General features: G+C 36.8%; 2 protein-coding genes across 2 annotated transcripts in view; one reads left to right on the top strand and one right to left on the bottom strand.

Annotated features, from left to right (window-relative positions):
- Positions 1 to 293: 293 nt before the first annotated feature.
- LOC129000893 (26S proteasome non-ATPase regulatory subunit 7) lies at positions 294 to 7,520 on the bottom strand. Its single transcript, XM_054427968.1, has 5 exons — positions 7,150 to 7,520; positions 4,198 to 4,290; positions 2,789 to 2,967; positions 2,036 to 2,239; positions 294 to 646 (listed from the first exon to the last, which is right to left on the bottom strand). Exons 1-5 carry the CDS (start codon positions 7,316 to 7,318, stop codon positions 356 to 358), a joined length of 936 nt encoding a protein of 311 aa, XP_054283943.1. The 5' UTR covers positions 7,319 to 7,520; the 3' UTR covers positions 294 to 355.
- A 5,851-nt stretch (positions 7,521 to 13,371) lies between these two features.
- LOC128999700 (leucine-rich repeat and calponin homology domain-containing protein) overlaps positions 13,372 to 26,419 on the top strand; it is a 49,223-nt gene continuing 36,175 nt past the window's right edge. The window contains exon 1 of the mRNA XM_054426335.1: positions 13,372 to 13,866. Coding sequence (XP_054282310.1) covers positions 13,692 to 13,866 — 175 coding nt within the window. The 5' untranslated portion in view covers positions 13,372 to 13,691. The remainder of the gene's footprint in view (positions 13,867 to 26,419) is intronic.

The raw sequence follows: 26,419 nt of genomic DNA, 5'->3' as shown, positions 1-26,419 counted from the left end.
GAATACCATCTTTGACTATGGATGGATGGACTTGACTAGACATTCCATCACGTGGTCAACTTAAGGATGGCAAAGAGCGTAGTGGAATTGGGAAATTCGCTAAAACAGAATTTTAAGCTGCAACAAGCTTTGGGAGTAACCTCGTTCAACTAAGTTCCTCTCAAAATAAAATAAAGGCTTCAGCTCTTCCATATACGCCTAGATAGGTTGTCTACTTTTAACTTTAAAAGTCAAAGATACCATGCAACTAAGACATGGTATATCTCAAGGAAGTGTAAATAATGTTGACTAAATTATGAATAAATGAAAATAATTTATTGTACAGAAACATATATAGTAAAATTTAAGTATGAGATTATTTCGCCTTCACCTCCTTCTTGACCTCCTCTTCTTTGATGGCAGGTTTCTCCTCTTTCTTGCCCTCTTTCTTCTCAGCGTCTCTGTTGCTGAGTTTGTTGTTGATGAGGTTGTGCAGAGCTATGATGGACCTGATGAGGGCAGCGAGGTAGACGACCAACATTTGGTCGTTGGTTTTGACATACAGAGAGTCGACAAAGTTACCGTGACCAATATCTGGCAGCTGGTTGAAGATGTCCTGCAGCTGATAGACGATCTGGTGGTTGATGGGTAACTTTCCGTCTACTACCTGGAAAATGATTCACATGAGTAAATCTTTCAATGTTAAGTTAGAGAGATCCACAATAACAATTTTAAAATTTATATATCTCCTAACCACAAAACCAGAACAAAAATTTCATTTAACAGGTGTACAGCTGACTGGAAAACCTGGAATTAGTGAAATTGTACAACATTTTTATAACCTGGAAAAAGACTGTGGATTCTTCATGAATTTCATATGAGATTGGGAACTATGGAATAATTATTGCCAAAAGCCTACAGCCGTGTCCATTCATTGACAGTGTTCTATTTGTTCTGTTTGAACGTTGTCGCAAGTAGTAAGACAACCGTAATCGTAATGGACAATTGTATAAATCTGTTGTGCATAAAATGACACATAGACAGGATGCTGCAGTTTAACAAACAAAACTAGTTTAACGGAGTCGGATCGCAAATGGCCCACATACATGTGGCTGATGCTCCTAGGGATCAAGTACCCGTGGCCCAACTTGTGGGGCTGGTGCAACTCTGGTCACAGTTGTATTTAATTTTTTAAGAATAATTTAAAGCGGATTTAAAATTCCAAAAAGTTTAGCCTACATAATAGTTATTACATCAAAGTTAAAAATAAAATTAATGCTAGATTTTCGGTTCAGTTTTGAATTAACGAAATTCTCTTGACTTTGAAAGCTATGATTATATAGACCATCGAAGTAAGTTTTTTTGTAATCTGTGGTAGTACCATGAAGGCTACATTATCAATGACGAAGGTAAACATGGACAACCTAATGCGGCTATGAGTGGGAAACATCTGTACAAAACGCTAAAACCAATATCAGTTTTTGAAAAATGATACAAAACAAATGTTGATTATATTGATCTGTTATGCACATTGTGAGTATTTCCTTTAGTTGCATAATCTTAGAGTTGACTCTTTTAAACTTATCGGAAATTATGAATTTTTTTGTTATTAAATAATTCCTGTAATACTTTGCAATTGCTTGATTTCGAGCAACATAAAATACACTAGATAGAGTCTAAGGCTAATAAACACACCAAAAATCAATTTTAATTGTTTAGCTCCCAAGGTAGTTATAATCTTATTATTTTTATAACTTGAATTTTATTCCTGGTCGGTACAAGAAATCAAACACAAAATAGAAATTTACTTTCAGTAGCTTAAAATAAAAGTGGATGATTAACTTTAATTTACCTTTGCAATAATTTAGCAAATACGGGGTTTTTATTTTTTCCATTGATTTCATAGTCTCCATAATTATTCCTTACTTAGATTTAAACAAAATTTTAATTGTTGAAAAATTGCTATTATAGCATACTACGCGAATGAAGTGAATGAGGGCCCGAGCTCTATTCTGGTTACAGGGCCCACAATCTAATGTGGGGGCCATGCAAGTACCTGCACCAAGTAGTCCCTCATATCCTGCAGTTGTACATGTAACCCCTTCAGCCCCAACAGCTGATTGGTGAGTCGCTGAGAGAGAGTTCCAACAGTCGTGTCCTTGATGTCTCTCAACAGATGTTCCACCCCCACCTCTTCAGCTTCCTCCGCTCCAATCTCACTAGGGACGTGCTCGAACGTCTTTGACGTTGGGGAGCCATCCTGCAAGACATTCGCACACTGAGCGTTGTGTGGACAGCATTGATTATTACTACTATCACAGTATCATTGAGTATTAACCAGAAAACGAAATCAGGGTTGTCAAAGTAATCCTTATTTTGATTTGAAGTATACTTATTTTAAAAAAAAAACCTAATAATTATTAAGGTAGCCTATGATCAATCAGTAAAAATTCTGAGTGGCTGAGTGGTTACCTGCTTGCCTAACAATCTGAAGGTCACTCTTTTGATCCATTCAGTTCTCAGCAGTATTTGATGACTTGCTATAATCGGTGGGGTTATAAAATGATCCTGGCTGAAGTAACAGAGCCAGTCTTTGGGTGTAACAAACCTACACAAAGCATCCCACTTACCTTACACTCCGTTTATTCCATTTAGCCTGTGGGTCTATTTGGGTTCAATTTACCTCCATAAATAGTGTCCCCATTCAAAAGAGTGATAAACTAAAATACAAGATGTATTTAATTGACACACAAATTCATTACTACAGGGGGGAAACACGAGGGTAACAGTAAGATATGTGTAGACTTACGTCATGAACCTCCTCGACAGCCCTATAAGCCTCGGTGGGCAGCCCCAGGTCCTTGGGCTTGGCGTCGATAATGACCAACACGGAGTTGGGACAGTATCTGCGAATCAGCTCATTTATAGCCACATCGCTCTGGTGCAGCTTGGGGCCGGTGTGGTACCAACCAACCACTTTCTCTCTGGCTGCAGAGCAACATTGAAGCATGATTATTGATTAGACACCATTAGCTACCACACACACACAGTTAAGTAAATTACAGCTATAGATTTGCTGATACATTTACCATGTTAAGGCCTACAGCAAATCTCTAAATAATGACTGTCAGTATGGTGTAAAATGTTCTCAAAGGCAATATCCAATAAATCTTGTCTATCAATTTCGGTACCTACATTGCAGTCAAGAATGTACTGTAGTTCAGGCTGTGGTGGACTTAGGAAAGTCAGAATTTTATTTTTACCTACGTAGCATTGCCAAGAGTTAGAGCAATTGAGGGCTTGCTTTTTGAGCCATTTTCTAGGCCTATAGAAAGAGTCAAAAGCATAAATAAGAGAAGCAAATAGTAAGTAAAGAAAAAAGAGATGACAAGACTTAAGAAAATTTCATTATGCTTCAGGCCCGCTTTTATAGACGGGCAGAATGGGCATATACCCAGGGGCGCCGGTGGTTTGTGGGCGCCCGCTGGGTGATATTGGCACCACCTGCCAGCACTAGGAAAAAAGGGGGCGCTGCTCTTGGGTTTGCCCAGGGCTCCACCGACCCTTAATGCGGCCCTGTTATGCTTAGTGGCCCAGGATCACTTATTGAATTAAATGGTTTATATTACCTGTCCGTCAGTGACGACAATAGGATCACTGGCAGTCAGGTACTGTAATATAAACCATTTAATTTAAGAAAATTGCTTATAACGATGGGTTAAAATGAGGTTTATTGATCAATAACATTTACTCATGTTTTTATGTTGTAATCTATGATATTTTTTTATAAAAAAATGTATTTTTAAATAAGGTTATTTGTTTATATTGATGCTCACTCCGCTCAATTGGCAGACATGAGGCCGCATACCTAGTTGAGCGAAGCTCTTTGAGATCGTACCTTATGCAAACTATGTAATCAATTAACTCAATAACGGCTGAACATACTGAATCAAAACTTTCCACGGTAATTTCTACAAACATTTTTCATGTTATAAAACAAACAAATTTCAATTCGATAAATGCCTGTATACTTTAAGACCGACTTACAATTTTTAATGTGTAACATTAGCCTTATGGGTTGATGATGGTTACGAGATAACAACATAGTCTCATTAAGAAGAAAGGCTGCTTGAATTTGAAGGTACTTCCTCCTTCTTTTTATAAAAAAAAATCTCATTCATGTATCAGGCATATCAACCTAAGAACAAGTAAACTTACCATTGACTTTCTTAAACATTCCATACATGTTCTCCAAATAATCATGATCCAAAAACCAAACGCTTTTGTCTTTTTCATCTTCATCAAATGGAACTGCAAAATAGAACACAAGTTTTAGTTTATAATCTTCTTTTGGCAATTGATCCATATCATGTAGGCTAAACACTTTTCCACTGATTGTAGTAAGCCTACTATTAACTTGATTTTACAACTGCTGTGAATAAGCTTAAATGATACAATAATTACCATAGAATTAAGCTAAACTGATTAAAATAAGGTGACAATCAGTCAAGAGAGGTTTGGGACTTGAGTCGGGTACAGTTCCGCAGAGAACCTGTGATCAAATCAAATCAAGAAATCTTTAATTTAGTGGAAAATAAACAATGTATACATAATACAAAATGTTCGGTACAATAGAAATCAGTTTTAAGATGTATAGCTAAAAATAAACAAAAAATTAATCCCACTGGGATAACCTGTGCGTGGGAGTGAGACATATTGTAGTATTTAGATATATTATTGGATGAGTTACGATATCTATACTGTCTATACTAGCAGAGTACCCGTCCTTCATAAGGGGTTGGTGTATAAGTATAGAATGCTTATTGCAGTTATACTCAAGCTTTCCATTTGCAATGGGAGAGGACACGGTTTGTTCAAATTAGATGTTGTCATAACGTAAATGCTAAAATAAATAATAGTGCTGCACCCTATTCCTTTTTACCTTCTATCTTCGATGTCTTCCCCACAATCCGTAGATCGGGGAATCGTCATGGTTCTTCTGTTTGGACAGGTTTTTGCTATGTTTTCCCCATTTCCTATTTTATTATTTTTAACCTTACCTATAACTTTTTAATGTAGGTAACAGTATTTAATATCATAGAACCTACTTGTGTAGTTGAAACAGCTGAAAAATTCTTTGATTCTTTTTTAATATGAATACTCTTAAGGTTAACATGGGAAACTCCAGAGCCACTGGGGCGGAACCCGAAAGGATTTTTAAGAAAAAGAATGCAGGAATGTGAGCTATCATCACACCAAATTTCAGCCCAATCCGACCAGTATTTTTCGCGGTTACTTGTCACAAACATCCATCCAAACTTATACATATATCCAAACTTTCTCACTTTAATATTAGGCCTAGTAGGATATATCCAATTCAATATTAATATTGCATCGAATATTTTAAACCATAGGCCTACTATGATAAATAATAAAAACATTAACAAAAACATTAAAGATTCTTTTTTGTGTTATTTTATCCTTGATTAATTGTATCCTAAGTAAATACGATTAAAAATGGAGGGAAAAAACAGTTTAAAATGATTCTATTCTGTGTTGATTTTCTCCCATGAAAAGCAGAATAATAGGCTTTGACTATTTAATTTATCATAGTTTGTGGTTTTAGTTGTAGTTCATTTTTATTGATTAACTTAAATATCAATTATAAAATTGTAAACAAATCATTTAAAACCCAATTTGATGTTTAGGCCTACATAGTGAAGAAAAATAGGAATGATATAATGAATCGGATAGTTATCGATTTACTAAGTTTTTCATCCTATAATGTATCGCAGGTTCTCTGTGGAACTGTCACCTGCCAGCAAGAAGGATCAATTTAAGTTAGGTGGATATTTGTTTGATTATGAAATCACCTAACTTATAACGATGTAAGCAATTAGCCAAGAGCCTACACATGTTGATAGCCTAGGTGTATTCTGACTGTGAAAATTTCATAGATGGGTCCATGGTGTCAGTTGCGTTTAAGTAGGCTACATTGAGTGCCCCCCCCCCTCACCAACCGGAACATCACCACTTATGTTTTATTCGTTTATCTTTGCAAAAGCTGTGATCGTGGCAAAATCCAAAAACTCTCGTGGACATTTTTTAATCGCCTCCCCCGGTCATTGAAACTCTTCATCCATTTACTTAATCGGGGCAACATCATGAATATCTTCTTCGGTCTTAAAGACATCATCTTCGTCTTTTGCGGTCACAGAACAACGCAATGTTTTCCCTTCATGGGCAAAATCATGAATGATCTTCGGTCTTGTAGACATCGATTTTGTCTCCCGCAATGACGGAAACATCGTAATCTTTTTCCGCGATTGCGGCAAACTCATGTATGTAGCAAAAGCGATTAGGCTAAACTAGTTACCGTGGCTGCACTTTACTTGACGTCCTACACTCATTCAAATGAAAATATCGATCGATATATCGATTAACCCTTAGAGTGCCAGGCGAGAAATAAAAGTAACGCTCAAAAAATGCCGATGATTTTTCCCGAAGGTCGCGCTAAAAATGCCGAGCGCAATCTGGCGATTTTTAGGTTAAAATTTTGTAAAAATCGAATTTTCGATATTTCGACCAACGAAAATCGATGTATCGCATCTAGTAACTTTCGACTCAATGTTAATATATGGGTTAAAAGAATCCGAGTATCCATTCGGTTGTTATGACAACTGTTCGATCATTACGAAACGTCCGGTCAGCCGGACGTTGGCACTTTTGGCTCGTTCTAAAAATGTCCGGTCGGCCGGACGTCAGCACTTTTGGCTCGTTTTAAAAACGTCCGGTTCCCCGGACGTTGGCACTCAAAGGGTTAATCGATTGCTTCATTCGATATATCGTTTGGTTAGTTAGGTAAGGTTAACCTAACCTAACTAACCAAACGATATATCGAATGAAAGAATCGAATGAAAATATAGAATCGAAAAAACCAATCGAATGAGTGTAGGACGTCAAGTAAAGTGCAGCCGTTACCGTACTACAAACAGGACCAATGGGCCCTAACCATTACTGGCTTCACTATCTTAGCTTAAATGTAAATAATAGTCCTATAACTAGTGTAGGCATACACATTATAGCCTAAGTCAACCAGGCATAGGGACCGATTAGGGTAGATCATAGGTAGGCCTAGGCTAAGCTTAATGCGTTTAATAAAAAACTTACCAGCAAAGCTGTTTGATACATCAAGTACACCCTTTGGGCGCCAAGACCCTAGAAGTACTCCAACAACTCTTTTTTGGTTTCCGATCTTCCCCATTCTGTTGAAATGATCTACTACACTCAATAACACCAAAGGATGAACAACAACTTTTGTAGGAACAATATCATGCATCTTGGAAACTTGTATTATAAAAATAGATCTGAAATTAAGTAAAGAAGTACCTACAGATAAAGTAGTAAATAAATATTAACTTTTCAATTTCTTATACGTTCTTATAGTTTAAATAAATAAAATACGACTACCACACAGTTATCCTGGCTTGAAAAAATTTAGGTTAAATATGTAAACTCCAACCTCCAACCAAAATCGCCTCAAACAAAATATCAATGAAGAACAAGAACAAGTATAATGCTTGTCATCAACATACTGTAAGGTTGAAAGATTATGAAGGGTTAGCTACAAAGCATGTTTTTGAATGACATCACTGAAAAGTCGTTCCAATGGTTTCAGCAATAGCGCTGAAACGAAGGAACCTGGAAATTACAGTCCATATTATTATTAATTTACTTGGAAAGCGAGCTTGTACCATAGACTAACCAACACAAGTAGACTTCTCATCCCATTGTAAATTTTGAAGCTCGTTTTTCATGTCTAGTTCAGTGTACGCCACACTTGGCGCTAGTGTCAACGAAATTTTGCTTCTATTATTTTAGGGTTAATTTCTTGATTTGTGCTTTACTGTTTGGTTAAATAATTAGGGGACAATTTATTGTTTATGATTAGATCGTATTATTTGGTTAAACGAGGTTTTAAATGACTGTATTAACGGGAAACAAATTGTAAACAAAACACGACCTCTGCATAAACCGTACATGAACTAACAATAAAATTGTCTTCAGCTGTTCCATTAGGATGAGAAATCTACTAAGGGAGTATGTTTTATCTATGCTTGTACTGTCATAGTTAGGCCTATTCCATAGATAAAGCCTAACAGCATAAGTATATTTAATTAATGGCTATTCTCACTAGAAACTGTATACTTTATGAACTCCGACCCGATATCTTTTTATGCTGAATTTCCTCCAAAGCACAAAAATAATTAATGTAATTATTCATTTGACCACCAACTGGGAAATATTGTCAATACTACATACAAGAAATTACAAGGAATCACATACAAATATACAATGTAACTAGCAGAACAGTAAAATAAGGAAAAACGATAATAATAACAACGGGACATCCATAGCGAGAAATTACTATAAAACTAGAGGTAAGGTGCCGTCCTCATATTACGTAACGCATTTTCGTCATTTTTAAACCCTTCTTTCAACCCTGTGACGCTGCATAACGCAAGCCTAAACCCCCCATGTAAAGTAACGCTGTGATATACAGGTTGTGGTTTATGATTATGAAGTCTAATCATAGTGGACGAGACCTATATAGATCTTGTAACGCACAATTGGAATAACACAGGAAAATATACAACGCAGCAAACTTAATTTTAAATAAGACAAAATAATGTAGTTCCATCGTATTCAACCCATCTTTCATGTCCTCTTATAACATGAAGAAGATTAAAGCTAGGAGTTGGTAAGATCATAGACTAACCTGGGGCCCTATTTTTGAAATGGTTGACAGTTGAGTCAATCGTCAGCACTCAACTCAACCAACAACATGATTTGGTATTTTTGAAACCCAACAGTTGGGAAGCGAGTTGGGAATCACTAGTTGAGAGACTCGTGGTGGAAATGTAGAGCATACGACCGTCAAAAATTCAGATGACGTCATTTTGAACCAATCACAATGCAGAGTTCTTGCTGACTTCGATTTAACCTCTTCTTACTCTAAAATCTGGCAGCTAATCTCAATCTGCCATATTTCGAGACACTGAGGTAAACTGTCAACTCCGTTCTTGAGAGATTGAGATTGAGGTTATGTCTTGCTTAATCTTAGTGATTGCAAAGTACCTTAACTTAAGTAATTAACTAAAGTAAACTAAATAAAGTAATAAACTTAAGTACATGGTGTCCACATTCTGGAAAGTCAGGGATAGTCATGGAAAGTCATGGAAAAAAAATTCTGGTCATTGAAAGTCATGGAAATAGGCAAAAGTCATGGAAAGTCATGGAAATCCCCAATGATGGATGGATTCCAGGGGACCTTTCAATGCTCTAGTGGGTCGTAACCCCAACTATTGTAGCATTTTCCGAATTTTTCACAAATGTACGCCAATTTCAATTTATACAGTTGTCTTAGTTTATGGGTTTTGAGTTTGTATTAGTTCATTGTTGTACCTATTGTACTCCATTGTTATCTGTTATTACATATTTCAATATTTTCTGTGAAATAACTTGTCTAGGCAGTATTATTCGTGTGTATACTTATATTATAATTTTTGAGTTAAGTTCGTGAGTCATGGAAATCAATGGTTAATGGTCATGGATAGTCATGGAAAGTCAGGGAAATTAAAGACAAAATTTCTGTGGACACCCTGTAAGTATAAAAAATAAAATTTACTATGGATGTTTGTTTTAGGGTGTAGTTAATTATAAGTTTAAGCATAGGCTGCACTTTACTTTAGGTCCTACACTCATCCTAAATACATTATTATTTGCTTTCTTCGTCTCTATTTCGGAACACATCACCTTATTTTAGTTTCCTTCATCGGTTTGTTTTATGTTATTTTTAATTGTTTTTTATTTAGGTTAAAGCGGCTATTTGCCATTGCACTGAAAGCATATCGTAACTTAAATTAATTTGATCCCTTTATTAGGCGAATGGTATTGAAACAAACTGTGATATTGTTTCTCTCTACCACAATCTTTAATACCTTAAATCATAGGTCTAATAACAATAATTATCTTATAATAAGTTCAATTAGTATGCCTAGTCTATTTCAAACATTCCAACAAGAATAAAACCCTTGATTAAATAGTCTAGTATTGACACAGTAAATAAAATTAAAATGCGGTTATTCCACAGAAAACAATCGCATAATTGGGTGCTAATACATTGACAACAAATACATAACCTCTAAATCGCAATTAGTAAATTAAAGCAATAACAAAACAATATGGCGTCGTCTCAAAAAGAGAAATTTTTTGCCGAAAGAGAGGAAGAAGAAAGTGCAGTCAACCTCCACTCAACAGCTCGATAGGTGTTGAGTAGTTTTGGTTGTATAAGTCCACCGTCAACCGTTTCAAAAATACGAAACGATTGGAAATAGAATGACTCGACAATCAACTCAACAGTCAACCATTTCAAAAATAGGGCCCCTGGTAAGATGTTATGGATGCGCCACAACTGAATATGCTCGTCTTTTATTTTTTTTTTTTAATTCTTAAACGCTTCAAAGTAACAAAAATGTATAAAGGAACCTCCATCTTCACCGAAATTAATGTGACTAAGTAAGTAATTCGAAATGGCTTCTAGAAGTAACTGTTCCCTTTGTATTATTTTGCAATACTGGAACGGGAACGGATTGTGACTTTATACTTTATGACGTCATTTTGACGTGCGAATGGTTCCGTATCAGGGGCCCTATTTTTGAAATGGTTGACAGTTGAGTCAATCTTCAGCACTCAACTCAACCAACAACATGATTTGGTATTTTTGAAACCCAACAGTTGGGAAGCGAGTTGGGAATCACTAGTTGAGAGACTCGTGGTGGAAATGTAGAGCATACGACCGTCAAAAATTTAGATGACGTCATTTTGAACCAATCACAATGCAGAGTTCTTGCGGACTTCGATTTAACCTCTTCTTACTCTAAAATCTGGCAGCTAATCTCAATCTGCCATATTTCGAGACACTGAGGTAAACTGTCAACTCCGTTCTTGAGAGATTGAGATTGAGGTTATGTCTTGCTTAATCTTAATCTTAGTGATTGCAAAGTACCTTAACTTAAGTAATTAACTAAAGTAAACTAAATAAAGTAATAAACTTAAGTATAAAAAATAAAATTTACTATGGATGTTTGTTTTAGGGTGTAGCTAATTATAAGTTTAGGCATAGGCTGCACTTTACTTTAGGTCCTACACTCATCCTAAATACATTATTATTTGCTTTCTTCGTCTCTATTTCGGAACACATCACCTTATTTTAGTTTTCTTCATCGGTTTGTTTTATGTTATTTTTAATTGTTTTTTATTTAGGTTAAAGCGGCTATTTGCCATTGCACTGAAAGCATATCGTAACTTAAATTAATTTGATCCCTTTATTAGGCGAATGGTATTGAAACAAACTATGATATTGTTTCTCTCTACCACGATCTTTAATACCTTAAATCATAGGTCTAATAACAATAATTATCTTATAATAAGTTCAATTAGTATGCCTAGTCTATTTCAAACATTCCAACAAGAATAAAACCTTTGATTAAATAGTCTAGTATTGACACAGTAAATAAAATTAAAATGCGATTATTCTACAGAAAACAATCGCATAATTGGTATTTACTCAGGGGAGGTATAGAAGAGGCTACGATGACAGCTGTGGGCTTCTTATTAGCTGAGGGAACGCCATTACCGTAACAAAACGGTCGGTAGCCATCGGCCTTGGTGGTCTAATGGTTAGCGTGCCGTGCTGATATACTGTAGGTCCCGGGTTCGAATCCTGTTGGTAGCCTTAACTTTTTGTCCAAGATTTTTTTATTATCAGCAAGTTTGGTTGGTTTGTTCGGTTATTACAGTTTAATTTTATTATTAGTCACCATAAAATTTTAATTGAGCAAATTCTAGTTTTATTTAATAAACAGAATTATTTTTCCGATTACTAAACTTTTGTTATAATATTTCTTTATCAGCAAGTTTGGTTAGTTCGGTTAGGTTATGATAGTTTAATTTTATATTAAAAAAATAATAAAATTGAATTTGAGACATTTATAATTTTATTTTATGAACAGAACTATTTTTGCGATTAGTAAACCTTCATTGCCAAAGTGCTCTCTTCTACAGCGCTGTTCACGGAGGAATTTTGAACTAAATGCCTCATTCGTACCTCCCCTAAGTCAGACCATAGATAAAACATACTCCCTTAGTAGATTTCCCATCCTTATGGAACAGCTGAAGACAATTTTATTGTTAGTTCTGTACGGTTTTCTGTAGAGGTCGTGTTTTGTTTACAATTTGTTTCCCGTTATTACAGCCATTTTAAACCTCGTTTAACCAAATAATACGATCTAATCATAAACAATAACTTGTCCCCTAGTTATATAACCAAACAGTAAAGCAAAAATCAAGAAATAAACCCTAAAATAACGGAAACAAAGTTTCATCGACACTAGCGCCTTTGTGTCTCTTACATGAACTAGACACGAAAAACGTGCTTCAAAATTTACAATGGGATGAGAAGTCTACTTGTGTTGGTTAGTCTATGGTTGCCCACTGAGCTATAATTCTAACTGGAGGTAGCACTGAATGTCAAAGATGCGTGTCGCCAGCCGCCATGTTTGCGTGAGGTGGGTGTCCATAAGAAGCCATATTATTGCTATAACTATTATTATACTTGGCTTAAAATACCTACTTTGTATGGTCACCATTTCAAAGAAAATTATTAAAGTATTAAAAGTATTCAAGTATGACAAAAATACTCACTGCTATACCAACCTAGTTATAAGAAGCCATGTTATTGCTATGGTAAGAAAACTTACTGCTATACCAACCTAACAAAATCAGCGACTCGCTTTTGACAGACTTCTGCCATGGCAGTGCTACCTCCAGTTATAATTTTAGCTCAGTGGTCAGACCCCGCATAATTGGGTGCTAATACATTGACAACAAATACATAACCTCTAAATCGCAATTAGTAAATTAAAGCAATAACAAAACAATATGGCGTCGTCTCAAAAAGAGTAGTTTTTTGCCGAAAGAGAGGAAGAAGAAAGTGCAGTCAACCTCCACTCAACAGCTCGATAGGTGTTGAGTAGTTTTGGTTGTATAAGTCCACCGTCAACCGTTTCAAAAATACGAAACGATTGGAAATAGAATGACTCGACACTCAACTCAACAGTCAACCATTTCAAAAATAGGGCCCCTGTTTCAGTGCTAGCATAGATAAAAGGGGTATAGACATAATCTATGGTGCTAGTGCTATGCGCTTGCCGCTTGCGCTGTGGCTGTGTCTTTGTAAGAACAAGAAGAAGTCTGTTTCTGTTCTGTTTTGTCGTTTCGTTCGTTGTTTCGTTTGTCGTCAGTCAGTCAGTGCAATGAGCGAGACGAGAGTTTAGTAAGTGAGTCACTCCTTGGAATAAAAGTAGAAAGTGTGAGTTTATAGTGTCAGTGTATGTTCAGTGAGCGCTATCAAATTCATATGGCGAGTTATGAAATGAGTCATCTGTAACAAAACAATAGCAATTTGTTTTCAACGTAGCCTAAAATAACTGTAGCCTAGATTTCTTTTGGACGTATCAGTAGTAAAGTATTTTTAATTCAAATAAGAGTCAATCTCGTAAGCATGGTATGTGTCTCTGTCGGTACAAACTAGATCCTAGATCATCCTATTTTGGATCTTATTAATAACAAAATAAAATGAGAAATGGTTTATGGCGAAGGTTGCCTCAAGTATGAGCCCTCATTTATCGAACCAGTTGACTCGCTCTTTAGAAAAAATACTAGAAGAAGCTCATTTAGGAGGAGAGCTAAAACTAAGTGGAAGAAAACTTAAGGAATTCCCAAGGACTGGTGGAAAATATGACCTCTCGGATACTGTTATTGCAGGTTAGTAACATAGTATTTGAAAATCGTTATTCTATAATTGTACCTATTTCAATGTTTTGGAGGAAAACAGTGATAGCATTAGGCCTACTTGGAGTCGCGATAATTGTAGGTAGCTTAACGCTGTTTCAATCCCCGGAGGTAAAAATTTAGGACCCAGACCCCAGCTTAAAAACACTTTCTGAAGTGTGAAATTGTGTAAAAAGAGTATAAGTTAAAATGAAGTTTTGGAGGATAATAATTGGGGGAAAAGCAATTCCAGTCCCAAATATTGACTGGAATTTAATAAAACCGACTCTAACAACAGTTCCTCCAAAACCTCAATGTAAGTTACCGTACGCCAATTTTACACAATTCCACACTTCAAGAATGTTGGATTTACTATATCAACGTGAAAAATTCACAAGGAATAATATGCACTCGGCATGTAATTTACTGCTGTCTCACTCAAACGGACATTCTTGGGTCACTTAAAAAGCTCTGTTGGCAACACCACGACTTAAAGCTTCTTTTTGAACAGTTTGGGTTCCAGGTTCTTAATGTTCTCAGGCAGTCTATTAAACATCTTACAAGCCAGTAGTGGGAAACTGTCCTTCACTTTAGAAGTACGGCATCTGGGAATAGAGATCAGGTTGTTGTTTCTTAAATTGTGACCGTGAAGCTGCCCTCTTATTTTAAAATCAGCACAGCTAAATTCTCTTTTACGTAGAGGAGCTCAATATGTAGTTCCCTTAGACTTTCAGGATACCAAGCTCTTTAAAGCCTCGTCCACACATGGCGATTTGTCTGCGGAAACATTGTCTGCCGACTGTCTCCAGAATGTTGCTATTTTGTCTCCAGTATGTCAGCCGACTGTCGGCAGGCAAATTTCGGTGTTTCTGGAGACAAAATACAGTGTTTTCTGTTTCCCGTTCGAATGGGAAACACGGAGACAAGAGATAAAACTTTTGTCTCAAGTCTGCATGTGTTGACGTGTCTGGAGACATGAGACTGGATACAAGCCGAAGGTGTTCAACATTCAGACCATTTAGTTGGACCGGGACTGCAAAGCGGTAATATTACGATTTTTGGGCAGTAATAAAATGGCTGGATTGAGTTTCTTGAAAGTTTTGGAATTAGTTTTCAATTATTTATATCAATACGGTATATGACATTTTATTGAATTGTTCATCTCTTCAAGTTTAAAATCTTAAAGCCCAGCAAAATTTTAAAATCCTTAGAAGTCAACCTCGTGAAGTTCCTAAATCCTCCACCTAATCTGAAGGTCTGATAGAAGATTGCGACCATAGTACGAACCTTGCTCGAGAAAATGTTGAGTCCATCATAGTCTCTTCCTAGATTCATTAGGACCATGGCTCAGAAAAATGAAGCCCGCACAGGATATAATTACGTCCTCCTCGGTCACCATACCAACAAAAATGGAAACACTGGCTGGCTAGTGTGGACGCAAAACATATCGGAAACTTGTATCTGAAACTGTGTTGACAGACTGTCTGCCGACTGTCCGCGCACAGTCGGCAGGCAGTCGGCCGACTCAGTCTCCATGTGTGGACTAGGCTTAATAAAGGTTTGCAGTGTTGCCTATACTCAGCTCACTCAGCTCCTGTCATATAATCCTCAAAACAATCTTCTGGAGCAGGAGGACTCTCTCACATGCTGCAGAGTGCCCACACATTATACAGAATATATTAACAAAAATGATTTAATTCTGATACATCATTAATATATACTGAAGGCCTACTAAACATTCCTCTTTCTATTTAACAAAATTAATGTGTAGTTGTTTAACTTTTATTGATTCAACTTCAACTGGTTTCTTTCATTGCATAAATAAATTTTAAATAATAACATAGGCATATTAAGTTATGTTAAATAACCAAACAAAGATAAACAAACTATGAGTTCTTGAGTTCTAATGGAAATTGATCTTGAATGCATGCCTATTATATAAAATAACTCAGTTTACAACATCCTCCCCACCTTGGAATTTTGTTGCATGTTATCAAAATTTCCAACAAAACTATTTAGGCCTACATTTTTTCAAGTTTACGAATCTTATTTCCTTAGGATTTTATTTTCTTTCCGAGTTCTTGTTTCTTTAGGGGTTGAGGAGTTCTCTTGTGCTTCAATATGTTCATCCTGTTTCTTTGAAATGTTAGTACCGTAATAACTAGTAACTAAACCAGACTTGTTCACTACCTACCAGATTTTTTTCATAATCAGCAAGTTTGGTTAGTAAGGTTAGTTTAGATAGTTTCTTATAGTAAGGTTAGTTTAGATAGTTTCTTAGTTGATCTCAATTTTTTCTTCAGTTTTGAAGATACCTCACCCGCTTGTTTAGAGTATTTAAGTCAACAATGTCCATCCAAATCATGAACGTCACTCTTAACAATTGGTTGGTTGTAGAAATACTGAAGGCGTAAGAGTCATACAGTAGACTCCCTCTTATCCGGACACCTTTTAACCGGACATCGGTTTTACCGGACTACACTTGGCGGAAATGGCATCTCTTTTGCCCTATTACCTAATTAACATAAAGAAAATAGAAATCGGACCGTTAATAACAAAATGGCAGCTCAAAATTGATTTTAATAACCATTGTCTTACGCCTAATGGTTTTTAGCTTCCATTTTGTTACTCTAATGGTCCGAATTCTATTTTCTTTATGTTAATTGTTATTTTTTGTCAAGACCTGTAAAATGATACCAAACTCGACTATACTTGCTATTTGACAATTTTGAGCTACCCCCCTGGCTACCCCCTAAACCCGCTACCCCTAAGGGAATTTTTTTTAAATTGACTATAATTATTGTAGCCCGTCATATCCAAACATGTTGCCGCAAACCGATTTCAAATATATTAAATAGTTAACAAGTTAAAGGGGGTGCAAGTTAATTTTCAACCATACTCATCGTTATTTGGATTTTAAACGTTTTATGGCGCCATTTTGTTATTAGTGGGCCGATTTTGGTTTTCTTTATGTCGATTTTTATGTTTTGTCAAAACCTGTAAAATGATACCAAACTCGACTATACTTGTCATTTGAAAATTTTGATCTACCCCCCTACCCCCGCTACCCTACGTGCAAAGTTTTCAAAATTGACCATAATTATTGTAGCCCCTCATAGTTTAAGAAGGTTGCCACAAATAGATTTCAAATATCTCAAAAATGGTTGAAAAGTGTAAAGGTTTAAATTTTATTATAAAATTCAAATGCAAATAGAATAGAGATGAAGATAAAATGACCATTAAAAATTAAAATAGAGTAATTCCACACACCGAGGCTTGTTGAAGCGAGGTTTCACTGTATACAATTAATTAGTTAAAATTCAGTACAGTAAAAATTACCTTAATGTCACAGAAAGCTTTTCCTCTACTCCAATTCCTTCTCTCAGTTTGGAATCCTTCTTCGAACGTGTTTCTATTAAGCGTGTGTGTGCTTCTATTAAGCGATCAACAGAATTTTGGGACATTCGATAAAAAAAACTTGTCTGAATACTTTTTTAGTTTGCTACGCAATGTGTGTTTAACATCTCTTCGGACTTTCTGTTGCTTAATATTGGACGGATCCACCATTTTCTTTGTTGTGATCGGCGTCGTCTTGCTAAAAGTACACTGATAACAACACTACGAATGTTAATTTGTGGCATGATCCAGGGCTACGTCTACCTTAGTGCTACACTAAACTGCTAGTGGAGCCACGGTGCAGGTGCATGCGAGGACGCTGCAGATTGTAGTACGTTTTAAGTGGAATCACCGACTGTCGCGTGTGGTGTATTGCAGCGCGACAATCTACGTCAAGTGGAGCCACAGCCTAAAGGCCTCGGGTGCGATACGAGCGGCGAGCGGTGAGCGGCAAGCGGCGAGCGGTAGCCTGAGCGGCACGTAAGCGGCTGTGGTGGCTACGATACAAGCGGCAAATTTTATAACGCTCATCAAATTTCCCCAGTTTTATGAGTCAGTTTAGTCGAAAATGGCAAACTATGCTTACCTGCAAGACGTATCGAAACTATTGTTGCTATCTGACAATTTGTTTGCCTTTAAAGAAAAACTTAGTTTTTAGAAAACCTTAACCCTTACTTTGTCCCATACGTTTTTGGTGACTGAAGTAATATGTTTTCTGTGCTGAAGTGTTTTAAAACTTCCGTGCTGGTCATTCCACCAACATTCCCTGGACTGCACCTCACGTATCGACCCGTATCGCATGTTTGCTGCTGTAACTGTCATTTTAGGCCAAACTGAAGCATGACTCACCTGAGCGGCGAGCGGCGTTTTCGCGAAAATCGGTTTTGACTTGGAACCATGAGCGGTGCCGCTTACCGCCGCTCGCCGCTCAGACGTATCGTGGCCATCGACATATAAAAAAAGTTAGTTTTATATGTCGATGATCGTGGCCACCCTCAACAAACTTACACGCAACTAAATGAAAATTAGACCCAATGTCAGAGCGGCGCCGCTCACGCCGCTCACCGCTCGTATCGTACCCGGGGCCTAAAGAGGAGGAACAAAGACACAGTAGTGAGGTCGTTTTTGTTGGGCAGAGACAGAACTATAACGACTGTATAACACAATAGCAGTATCTGTCTATACAGCTTAACCTTGGAATGGTTACTGGTCACTCGCACTTGATGACAAAACCTTATTGCACCGGCCTAACCAGTTCAGCAGTTCTGCTTTCTCGGAAAACGTCACACGCGTATACTTTTTATCTTTATTTACCACAAGAGTGTTTTTCTTTTACTCAGGTAATTCTGGTTAATTCAGCACCAGTTTTGTTTGGTTTTAAGTCTTGTAATAAAATATTTCTTTTCTTATTACAGTATTAATCTGGAAGCGCGTCTTGCTGGCTGTCGGATAATGGCCATAAGCGGCTGTCCATTCATTTATTGCCAGCAATTAGCAATAAACAGGGTGTCGCGATTGTTTCTTTGTTTTCTTTCTTTTAACTTGCATTGGCCGTCTACGATGGGCATCGGGTTTCTGCGTGCATCGTATTGACCAAAGCAAGAGGTGAGCCGGTGCAACAAAGTACAAGAACAAAATAAACACTGTTTTTGTACCAAAGACAAAGGAATAAAAACTTACTTCTGATGCATTTTAGTTATTGTCCCTTGATGCAAACTCACGAATCGCTCCTATTCCGGTCGACCTCACACACACCTACACTATCGACTGAGCCAGCAGCCCGGCAACTCGTCAACATTATTTTGTATACCGACATTTATATCGAACACGTGCCCTTGCTAATACCGACAATTATAATTGTAATGGATATTCGGTAAGCAGAAACAGTTTTCTTTCTTGGCTATTCTACGGAGACGTGAAGCTGTTTTCGTTGTTAAAAAGCTACTGTGATTCGTGGATTTAAATCAGTGTTGGAGGGGCGCACAACGGGGATAACTTACATTACCTCATGCAAAAGGAACGTATGGGGATCAATTTCCGAAAACTATTCAAATGTCAGTACTATGCCTGAAATAGATGTTAATTAATTGTGTGTCGTAGTTTCTCGATTTATTGTGCACCTATCATCTACCATACTCTATTCAAAATTTAAATCTGTGACCTCTGATCTGCCATAGTGTGACTCACAGCAAATCCAAACACTTTGGTCTACTGGAATTAAGACTTTAATAAATTATTACTACTCACTAGTGCATAAAAAATAAACTGTAGACTAGTAAAAAAATCAACAGTTTAGTTTTCTTATAATTTTGTATATTTCTTCATCATTGTAGAATCGATTCTAAAATAATGTATAGTCCACTTGAATGTGAAAGTCCGCAATAGGCATATTCTATAACTAAGTATTGTGTAAAACGCGTTTTCTCATAAATGACAAGAACGCCGAGCCTTGAAGCATAGTGTGATGGGGTGACAAAACATCACTGAAGAAATGACAAATGGAAAGGAGAGAAAACAGACGCGTTGGTGGGAATGATTCGACAACACGCGACTGAGCCCGAGACAAAAATACTCCCATTAACGTCGGTAAAAACTAGAATTTCTTATGGCAAAGTACGACGTTAGAAGCGTGCATCAAGTGTTTTATTGTTCGTCGGATGCTCTCGTACCTTCCAGCGTCTATGGCGATGTTTTAAACATAGGCTAATCCAATAGAGCTCGCTCTTAAGGATACGATTTGACGACTTTGATATTATGTATTTATTTTGATCCGAGACTTAAACAATTGATTGCTATTGTAGCTACTTGTGTATTTACCGTCGAGTAAATGTTTGCAGTATAACTGTAGGACTGTAAAGAAAAAAAGGAGGAAAGAGGGCAAAGAGGAAACAGGAAAGTTTTGCAAAACTAATTCTGTTCTATGTATTCTGTGTACAGTATGAGTTTGCGACCGGTCGTATTGGTGATGTTTCTCTCTATGTGAAACTTACATATTTGTATGTGGCTAAACGAATTTCCGGTCATGCTTATTGGATGCCTTGGTTGCTAAATGTTCCTATTTTTAATCCAACATAATGTCGCCGGTTCGATCTCGCAATGTCAGTAGTTTTTTGATGGTTCGAAACTCAGCTGTTCTTTATAGTGGCATATAAATTGTTCTAGTTAAAATAATCTATCATCTTAATATACCAATCACTTTGAATTCGTGTTGAGCGTTGAGCTCAAATAATCGTTTACATAAATTACTTAGGTCTAATTGGAGCGATTGATGACATGTTTAGTGTCAATTGTTTAGGAGTAGTCTATTCTGACAGGATGTCCATCAGATTACTATATTTTAAGAGATCGATGAGCGTCAGAGCCCCGAGCGAGTGTAGTGACGGCAATGTGCCTAACCTACCCCAGACCGGCTTATCGATCAGGGCGGGGCGTCTTTAACCTTTGGGGCAGGGGCGGCGGCAACGTTCCCTATTTAGAACAGGGACGTGCTGAAACTGAAATACCACCTGGCTTTCAATGGCCGGAAGTAGTTAGACTTTACGGGAACTGCGGAAAAAAGAACAAAGAATCGGTGGAAATGGTTTCAAAATAGTACGAGAGTAACGGTATGGATTATAAACAAATGACGTCACTGTCCCAAAAGTAAACGGGTTTTATTAATATTTTAATGAAACTGTCAAAAATGTCACAACCAGTTTTTATATTATAGCCAGTTACGTCATTTTGTTTATGTTTATATGATCCATACAGTTTCTGTTCTAATTTTCGTGGAGTACTATGGATTTTTGTTGGGGCTAAGCAGGTATATCTCTGACCATGTGGCGACTTTCCAATTACACTGTTTTCGGCCAAATTGAATTTTTTTAATGGGTGGGAAACGACAGTAAAGTAGTAAAAAGAGGTCATTATAGTAACGGATTTTAAAAGAATGAAGCATTTATTTTATTCACAACAAAGTCAGTCGGCATGCGTAGGTTTTCTTCATTCAATCTATTATGAAGGGAGAATATGTACAAAGTAGGGGGTATCCTAGGTTATACAGAAATTGTAGATGAACTAAAAGTCGACGCTCATGTTACGATTCATAGTTACTATTGATAGCCAAAATGCTACTACAGTATTTGCTACGATGCTAACTACGATACCTAGCCACAATGTCTACTTCCCCCTCCCTTATTTTTGACACTTACACAAAGTAGAAATAAATCTAACAAAAAACCACTAAGTGGTATACTTCCCCCGCCAAGTCAGCAACCCAAAAAAGACAATAAATCACCACTTTTCCGCCAAGTAAAACAATGTAATGTATGTAAGTTTGGCAACTTGGCGGCAGACTTTTGCTTGTTTTTTTTTCATTAAAGTTACGTTGGTGGATAATTTCACAAATCAACTTCTCTAATTAATTAGTCCAACTAAGTATAATAATTTCGAGGTAATCAGTAAATATAAAACCATCACTATTATGATTTTATGAAATGTGACACAAATAAGATCAAATTTTGTAAAATAAGCTCTCATCTAGCAATGTACTATTGGGAGAGATACTTGCTCAATGAAACTAATTTTATGGTATTTTTTAAAGTGATCAAGCAAAAGTCTGCCGCCAAGTGGCCAAACTTACATACATTACATTGTTTTACTTGGCGGAAAAGTGGTGATTTATTGTCTTTTTTGGGTTGCTGACTTGGCGGGGGAAGTGTTACCACTTAGTGGTTTTTTGTTAGATTGTATTTATTTTTGTAGAAAATTAACAGTTAAAATAAAAATCCTCTTTTCTCTTATATAGACCAGGGCACAACTACACATAAAATGCATTGGTGTTACATAAGTGTTCCGATAATTAAACCCGTATATCTAAAGACTAGTGTAAATTGAGCCCTTATTAGAGAAGTAAAAATGTAATCAAACAGATTAGGTTTGTTAGAAATAGCATAAGGCAAAACAAATATTGAAAAACTCATTTTTATCCTAAATTTACATATCACTTTTTACATTCACTTTTTTGCTTGTTTAACATACGTAGACGAATTTTCCCGATTGTTTTATTTGTTTTAGTGTATCAAAACATAAAACTAACCTTATTTAGTTAAATAAATTTTGGCAATATTATGAAGAAACAATGTTAAAACTAACCTTAGTACTAGTACTAAGTTTCAAGTTCCTAGGTTTCATATGTTTTGATAAGTAGTATTAAACTGTTAAAAATGACGAGCTGCTGTACCAGTGTACCATCGGTACACTGCATTTTTCAATGGAAAGTATCGGGGAATATCACTGCTCTAAGTAATTTTATATAGTAAGTAGCTCAAATCATTCGGTATACCTGAAAAAAATACTTTATAAAAGTTTTAAAATAATTTTTCAGCTGATCCTATGAATTTCTCTAACATTTTAAATTAATTGAGATTTAATCGCAGCTGATCCTTCTTTTGTTTTGATTTTAATCCCATGTTATTTAAATGGGCCAAAATCGTACTTTGAGGGCTTGCCAAGGGTTTATGGGTCAACGCACCGACTTGTGACCCTCAAAAGGCACATCTACACGCTAAGGGCTTTCAAACAACATAAAAAACATTAAAATTGAGCCAGTGGTTTGGGCTGTAGGTCCGTCAACATTTAAGGAGAAGAAGGAGAACACGGAAAATTTGTGAATTTTCAAACTAGTTTTTCTTGGCTCAAACACAACCTTTTTTTAAATTCTTTTTTTTATTTTGCCAAGAATGATTGCCCCTATCCAGTGGATGAACAATTATTTTAATAGCTTTTGTTTCTTCAGAGCTATAGACGAGTAAAAAAGCCACTTTGTCACGTCATGTATATATACACTGCAGCAGCTGTGTACCGCTGGGGGACTTGGCGGGGCGGAACGCTGCCGCGTTCCTTAATATACTAACTTGGGACACTTACTAGGAAAGCCCTAAGTTGGCCGTGTACTTGGAACATCACTTAACATGAACAGTAGGCCTACCTAGTTAACCCAAGCATAATATAGTTATTTTATTTAATTTCATTTGTTTAGCCCTAAAATTTAGTATTTTCTCTGAAGATACGTATACACTATTTTTAAATTAACATACCCTATACATTTTGCACCCATTATTTAGGGTACACAAATTTCTGGCCTAAAGTATTACAAGATATATCCCCTTCTAAACCAAAGGTTAAGTGCGATTTTGATGACCGAATCATATGGTTTGCTGGCCGAGGGATGGAGGGCAGAGCTCATACATTATTTGTTACCATAGAGACCAGACTCACACCTCTAGGGGGGCCTCTCTCCCCCCAGCCCACCTGGAATATTTATGACTCCAGTACGGTGTTAATTGGCCATTAGAGTGGCTATGTCACTTTCGTTGTGTTTACTTCTCGTTGTACAGGTGGACTGGACTAGATAGTACAAGCACTTACGTCTTTTTTTGGAAGTTTATTTTTTTTTGTAACAGCGCTATGTGAACTGCGAGCGAATATCTGATTGTATGGTTCCCACCAAATTATTTCATCTAAGATTCCCCACTTATCTTATTATTAGCCTGATTCTGAGAAAACTCAACAGCTTTTTGATTGTTTAAAACTGGACCCAGCTGCCCAAGGGCTTAAAATGGTCTTGCATGGTTAAAGAAAAAACCGCTGATCTTAGTGAGTGCGCTAAAGCTACTAATCATCTCACTCCACTATACACATCTCGAATCTATACAATTCAACTCCAAATACACTTACATGATATGGGGGCTGATAAAAATGTGAAAACTAGATTTTGTTTCAGTTACAGGAAGTTTGGTTATGATATCGATACATTGGTAAAACAAGTCTGGTCTTATCGTCTCTGATATGTATGGAAAGCGGATGTAAGATATCACATTTCAAAGGTCTTTCCAACAATATTATTCAGATTGTTTTATTTGTGGTTTACTTTATCTATTATTCGGTTTCCATTAATGTAGGGTACATGTGGACTAGTGATATGCTGTAACCGATGTACACATAGTTCTGAGATTATAGTATACAGTAATTGGACAGTTGGTGATCTAGCCATTAATAGTGGAAGGTGTTAGCTTTATCTCTTTCATTCAACACTCAATTACTTTCTGTCATCATTGCAGAACGCCGCCCTGGTGTTTCCGTGATAGATCTTATTTGATTTTAAGCATTCATGAAAGCAAACGTTTTACAACATCACTCATACTTTAACACTTAATACTTCAAATGAAATGGCGACCATACAAAGGAAGGTCGATCGTTAGCTAATTTAATTTACCAATTAATCTTTTTTTACTGTCTACAATTGTTGATTTTGGATACCCAAGAAGATATCTTATCTATTTCGACGAACTTTACCAGCAAAATATAATTTTAATAGCACTCAATTAAAGTAGTCACTTACAGATTGTGCAAGACTATCTACTTTAAAAATTACATACCCTTTCAGTTTTCGATGTTTTAACAAATCGACACCTAAGACGCGATAGTTTACAACATGTTGTCCTTTCAGTTTGTCTTGGTGAAGAAGTCTGTGTCGACAGCAATAGGAATTGAAAGCAAGCAGCTCACTTTGCCGGCTCAATTCAACATTTATTTTCATTTAAAAGACTTAAACACGAGAATGCCAATGTATGCAGCTCTTCATAGTCGATGTTTTGCCTAGTTAATGGCGAGAAAAGATTCTGTAGTTAACACTTTTCTAGTGGCGCTTTCAGTTTGAATCGGTAAGCTTAGACCGCTTCATTGTGGATGGGGTCTGGTGCAGTGCAGTCGGCAGATAAAACACTCTCGCATGTCCCAATCAATACATGTTATCAGCCCCAGTCCCATGTGGTTCCCCGTCTGTCTATGTCTATAGGGCTTATCTATGTCCGCAACCACTGCGGATAGTACTCAATTAAATAAATGTACATGATAATGTTTATGTAATTTTGACAATGTAACTTCTAACTTGCTAGCTGACTTGAACGGTATATCATTATGTTTATACGAGCAAGTACAGTATATCCATAAACAGAAGGCTGCCGGTCCGATCTCGAGAAGAGCCAGTAGCCTTTTGAAGGTTAACTGGATACAGCTGTTCTTAATTTTAATAAATGATTTTGGGAAAATTACCTGCTGATCTTAGTCAGTTACAAAGCTATCATTCCAGTCATTTAACACTCCTCATCTTTGAATTCATTAAAATACGCACCCTAATTGTTTGGGCAGGTATAAAATCGAACTAAAAAAATCCAAGATTCGAACAAAGTCTAATGTTATCAGCATTTTGGGTTCAGTTTTAGTGGTTTGAATCAATTCGAAGCATTCTGATCTTTTGCGCTCAAAAATATTGATATACTTCATTTATGAGGGGGGGGGCTTGACCTTTGTGTTAATATGGTAAGCTTGTCTATAGTCTAGCCTCTAGGGCTACTCGTGTTTCTAACAATACCACTATCATTTTCCAGCTGAGACATTATAACGTTTATGACTCTATTTCCGTGCCTGGCATGTCTAATAGACTATTCAAGACGGACTATTGTTATTTCGGTTGCAGTGTTGCCTTAACTAATGCGTGTCAGGCCGAGCGCACACGGTGTGACTGTTTTACAACTGTCGTTGCAAACCAGTTGCGCGTGCAACTGTTTTGTGACATCGGCAATGTATTGCAGTGGGGAGCCGCACACGACGCAACTGGTTGTTTGCGATTTTCAAAAAAGTTTGAAACCAGTCACATGCAACGGTGGGCCCGACGTTGCAGCAACCAGTTGCACGAGACCACGGGGTGTTTTGTGGTGTTTTGGTGGAAATTTGTTGATATTTTGACGGCCGTATCAAAACGGCCGTATTTTGTTTATCTCAAAATGAATGATCAAGAATTCAACTTGAAGCTTTCCTATCCGACTGTGACAACTCTCTAGCTGCTACAAACAGCCTACGCCTGACGTTATTGCTCAATGCTCCCTCTGTACCCTACGGTGTCTTCAGTATTCATAATAACTAATAACGTCTTCTTCGTCTGAGTCTGACATTGTTATTGTACTTAAAAACACTTAAAAACAAGGAAGGCCTTAAAAACAACGTCACTGCACTTACATAACACTCCACTGATTGCAGAATATACGCAACTGTAGTTGTAAAACAGTTGCACCGTGTGCGGACAGAAGCTTTGTTTCAGTTGCAAACTGGT

This window comes from Macrosteles quadrilineatus, unplaced genomic scaffold, assembly GCF_028750875.1.
Source record: "Macrosteles quadrilineatus isolate MER2022 unplaced genomic scaffold, UCM_ALF_1.0 Scaffold_8__2_contigs__length_117827958, whole genome shotgun sequence".
In the NCBI taxonomy this organism is placed as follows: Eukaryota; Metazoa; Arthropoda; class Insecta; order Hemiptera; family Cicadellidae; genus Macrosteles; species Macrosteles quadrilineatus.
This window is presented reverse-complemented; position numbering and strand designations above follow the sequence as displayed.